The following is a 4,864-nucleotide window of genomic DNA, read 5'->3' on the forward strand; positions in this document are numbered from 1 at the left end:
GATGAAGAGCATCTCAGCGTGACCTCAGCAGAAGTAAGGAGTACCTTCAGGAGGATTAATCCGCACAAAGCAACTGGCCCAGACAACATCCCCGGAAAAGTGTTGAAGGAATGTGCTGATCAGCTCTGTGAGGTGCTGGCAGACATCTTTAACACCTCACTTACCCTGGAGACAGTTCCCACCTGCCTGAAGACTGCCACCACCATCCCAGTCCCAAAGAACTCTACAGTGACTGGTCTGAATGACTATCGGCCAGTGGCCCTCACCCCGATAGTCGCTAAATGCTTTGAAAAACTGGTCATGACTCACATCAAAACAACCATCAACATCAACGAGGACCCTCACTAGTACACATACCACGAGAACCGATCAACAGAAGACGCCATCTCCTCTGTGGTCCACACTGCGCTCACCCACCTGGAGCAGAAGAACTCCTACGTCCGTATGCTCTTTGTGGACTTCACGTCTGCCTTCAACACCATGATCCCCCAAACCCTGATGGACAAACTACTCAAACTAGGACTAAGCCCCTCCATCTGCAACTGGGTCATGGACTTCTTAACAAACAGACCACAGTTAGTGAGGATCCACAACTTCTCCTCCTCCACCATAACCGTCAACACTGGCTCTCCTCAGGGATGTGTGCTGAGCCCCCTCCTGTTCACTCTGCTCACATGATTGTGCAGCGACCCATCCAGGCTGTCGCATTGTAAAGTTTGCAGATGATACAGTGGTGGTGGGATGCATCACAAACAATGATGAGTCCAGCTACAGGCAAGAGGTGGAACACCTGGAGAGCTGGTGCAAAAAGAAGAACCTTCACATCAACGTGAAGAAGACGAAGGAGATGATCGTGGACTTCAGAAGGAACAGAAGTCACAGTGAAAATAACAGATGTCATTTTAATATATATAATATATAAAACCTGAAATAAGAGGTGGAGTTTATCATTTTGTGCGTTTGTGTGATTACACGTTATTCAACAATTTAAGAATTAATTTGAAGACAAAACCATAAAGAACCTGAAGAGATTATGAAAAGTATGTATGTATGTATGTATGTTTTATTTATTCATTTCATTTCATCCAAACAACAAATATAATACAATTTAAAGAAATGAAAAAAGATATACAATCACCGAAATAAAATGAAAGGCAGCAGAAGAAGAATGAATTCTTATAATATCTGCCCCTTGTCCCCAAAATATATTCCAAACAAAATTACTATACAAAAGCAAGTGAAAAGTGTTCCACCGTTTGAACATTTAGAGAATTTGGTGCAACGTTGAATAAAAGACAAAATCCACAATAAATAATCTGCTGCGTGCAGAAAACAAACCTGTCAGAGACGGTTCAGTAACGTTTGACAGCCGAGGTCAGAAAACAGAGTTCACAGGAAGAAACATCAATTATTCATTTAGTATTTAGATCTGAGCTGGACTGAGGATCAGAGGAGAGCTGGGAAACTGGACTCTGCGTTTAGGAATCATTTTAGAAAATTTCAGATTTTATGTCCAAAGTTTTCAAAACCTGAACTTTGGTAGATCAGAGTTTTGAAAAGATGCAGAACCACTCTTCTTACAGTATCTGTACAACGTTCATCATCTTTTTATATTTTAATGAGTGTAACATTTGAGACGTTGTGTGGGAATTTAAAAACTCTTTTGTTTTTCTAATCCTTCACACCTCGTCCTCACATTTTGGAGCGAGGGGGTCGTAATAAATCCTGCTGTTCTTTCATTTCCTGCCCAGAAGAGTTTCCTTCAGTCTGTAGAAGTCTGGACCACAACAAAGTTCTGATTCACGTCACAGCCACGTGTCCAACTAGTTACATAAATTATTCAGAAATACACAAACTGAAACTAAAAAGCATGTTGCTCGACGTGTACCTGAAAACAAGAATAACTCTGAACTTACCTGCTACTTTTCCGAGGCAGAGGCAGCTCCTTCTGCTGAGGACAAACAGGAAGAGGAAACAAAGTTAGACCGATTAATGCAACACGTGGGTGCAGTTACATCAACAAAGAAAATATTAGACGTGCTTATTATTAAACTGTCTATAAAGAACAGTGAACTCCTGTGATGTCACATGAGCTGAATAACTTACATTCAGCTTTGACTTTCTTATGAGGAGTATGTTGTTGTTGTTGTTTACCTAACAACAACAACAACAGCAACCTGAACATGAACGTGTTCAGATTCATTGAGTCAACCTTTTCTCTTTGAGCTTGTTGACATGTACCGTACGGTGCTTTGCTTTGGATAAAACACGTTTTTATGACAATGAAGACGTAAAACAGCACATTAACTGTCACCTCTTAACTTTCTCAAAAACACAATTTTAAGCATCTGAAAAATCTTCAAATATATCGTTATAAATATTAAATCACATAAACTAAATTTACTGGTTTATAAGTGGAAGAAAATACAGACGTGTTCATGGTATTTATTGTGAGGATGTTAATGAAGCATTATGTGATACATTTTTCTTTCGTCGACGCAATTCTCGTTCCAAAGTTCTTTTTTCTTCTTCTTCTTTCATCTGTTCCCTCTTCAGGGGTCGCCACAGCTCCTCCATCTCTCTCTGTCCTCTGTCCTCACTCCAACTACCTCCATGTCCTCTCTAAATGTATCCATATATCCTTTGTCTTTTTTTCTGGCAGCTGCATTTATAACATCTTTTTACCAGTATAACCACTGTCCCTCCTCTGGACATGTCCAAACCATCTCAGTCTGGCCTCCCACCAGTACACATACCGCAAGACTCAATCAACAGAAGACACCATCTGCTCTGTGGTCCACACTGCTCTCACCCACCTGGAGCAGGACGACTCCTATGTATGTTCTTTGTGGACTTCATGTCTGTCTTCAACACCATGATCCCCAAAACCCTGATGGACAAACTACTCACACTAGGACTAAGCCCCTCCATTTGCAACTGGGTACTAGACTTCTTAACAAACAGACCTCAGTCTGTGAGGATCCACAACTTCTCCTCCTCCACCATAACCCTCAGCACTGGCTCTCCTCAGGGCTGTGTGTTGAGCCCCCTCCAGTTCACTCTGCTCACATTTGAATAATCAGGTCTCTTTTGTAAATGAGTCCCAGAGACTCATTGGGACCAACCTGTATAAATAAAGGTTGAATGAATATGATTGTGCAGCTACCCATCCAGGCTGTCACATTGTAAAGTTTGCAGATGATACAGCGGTGGTGGGATGCATCACAAACAATGATGAGTCCAGCTACAGGCAGGAGGTGGAACACCTGGAGAGCTGGTGCAGGAAGAATAACCTTCACATCAATGTGAAGAAGATGAAGGAGATGATTGTGGACTTCAGAAGGAACAAACACACCTACCCCCCCCCAACTATAAGAGGATCTGCGGTGGAAGTGGTCTCCAGCTACAAGTGTGCACCTGAACAACAACCTCAGCTGGAGCAACAACACCACCAGCCTGATCAAGAAAGCTCATCAGAGACTCTACTTCCTCAGGCGGCTGAGACGAGCTGGTCTGGAAGCTCAGTCCTCACCTCCTTCTACAGGTGTGCAGTGGAGAGCATCCTGTGCTCCAGCATCAACATGTAGCATGGAGGCTGCACAGCTGCAGAAAGAAAAGCTTTGCAGAGAGTGGTGAAGGCTGCACAGAAGATGTTGGAGTCAGTCTCCCCACCATCACAGACATCTACACCTCCAGATGCAGGAAGAGGGCCACCTGCATCATGAAGGACCACACTCACCCAGCACACACACTTTTTGTCCTGCTCCTCTCAGGAAGGAGGTTGAGGAGCATTAAGTGTAGAACCACTAGACTGAGGAACAGCTTCTACCCTGAGGCTGTTAGACTCATGAATCTCTAACCAGGAGAATTACTGTAACACCACGTGATTGTTGATGTGCTGCTGATTTATTTCATGCTGCTGTGTTCATTCGTCCTCATCTCCTCACACAGATTCATGTTCGTGCTGTTGTTAGGTGTATTGTTTTTGTACAACTAGTGCTTAGTGTATTCTTAGTTTATATCTTAAGATCTTATTAGTTTTTATTTACAGTTTATACTTTTGTTGGATGTAACTGTGACCCTGTGTGCACAATTTTGTTCCATCACATGTGATGCAAATGACAAAGAAACCTTGACGTTTACCTAACTTCATCTCCCAGGTGTTCAACCTGTGCTGTACCTCTGAAGATCTCATTCCTGATCTTCTCCATTCTTGTCTCTCCTAAGGAGAACCTCAACATCTTCATTTCTGACACTTCCAGTTCTGTCTCCTGTCTTTTTGTCCATGTCTCTGTCTCCAGACCATACAACAGAGCTGGTCTCACCACTGTCTTGTAAACTTTTCCTTTGACCTTTGCTGACACCCTTTTGTCTCAAATCACTCCTGAAACTTTTCTCCATCACTCCATCCTGCCTGGACTCTCTTCTTCACCTCTTCACCACACTCCCCATGTACCTGGACAGAGGACCCCAAGTCCTTGAAGTCCTGCACCTTTGTGACCTCTGCTCCTTGTAGCCTCACTGTTCCACCTCCTCCCTCTCATTCACACATGGACTCTGTCTCACTACGGCTGACTTTCATTCCTCTTCTTTCAAGTGCATATCTCCACCTCTCCAAGTTCTCTTCCACCTGTTCCCTGTTCTCACCACAGATCACAACGTCATCTAAAAACATCAGTCCATGGGGATGCCTACCTGACCTCATCTGTTAGTCGGTCCATCACCAGAGCAAACAAGAAGGGGCTCAGAGCTGATCCTTGATGAACTCCCACCTCCACCTTGAAGCCATCTGTCACTCATACAGCTCATCTCACCACTGTCCTGCTGTCCTCATACATGTCCTGCTGTCCTCAAACATGTCCTG

General features: G+C 43.5%; 1 protein-coding gene across 1 annotated transcript in view; it reads right to left on the minus strand.

Annotated features, from left to right (window-relative positions):
* The window catches only part of LOC119430358 (microtubule-associated serine/threonine-protein kinase 2), a 106,042-nt gene that overhangs the window by 87,907 nt on the left and 13,271 nt on the right, over window positions 1-4,864 (minus strand). Inside the window, exon 2 of the mRNA XM_037697763.1 lies at window positions 1,917-1,951. Coding sequence (XP_037553691.1) covers window positions 1,917-1,951 — 35 coding nt within the window. The remainder of the gene's footprint in view (window positions 1-1,916; window positions 1,952-4,864) is intronic.

The sequence above is a fragment of the Nematolebias whitei genome, chromosome 3, assembly GCF_014905685.2.
Source record: "Nematolebias whitei isolate Nwh7 chromosome 3, NemWhi1, whole genome shotgun sequence".
Classification (NCBI taxonomy): domain Eukaryota; kingdom Metazoa; phylum Chordata; class Actinopteri; order Cyprinodontiformes; family Rivulidae; genus Nematolebias; species Nematolebias whitei.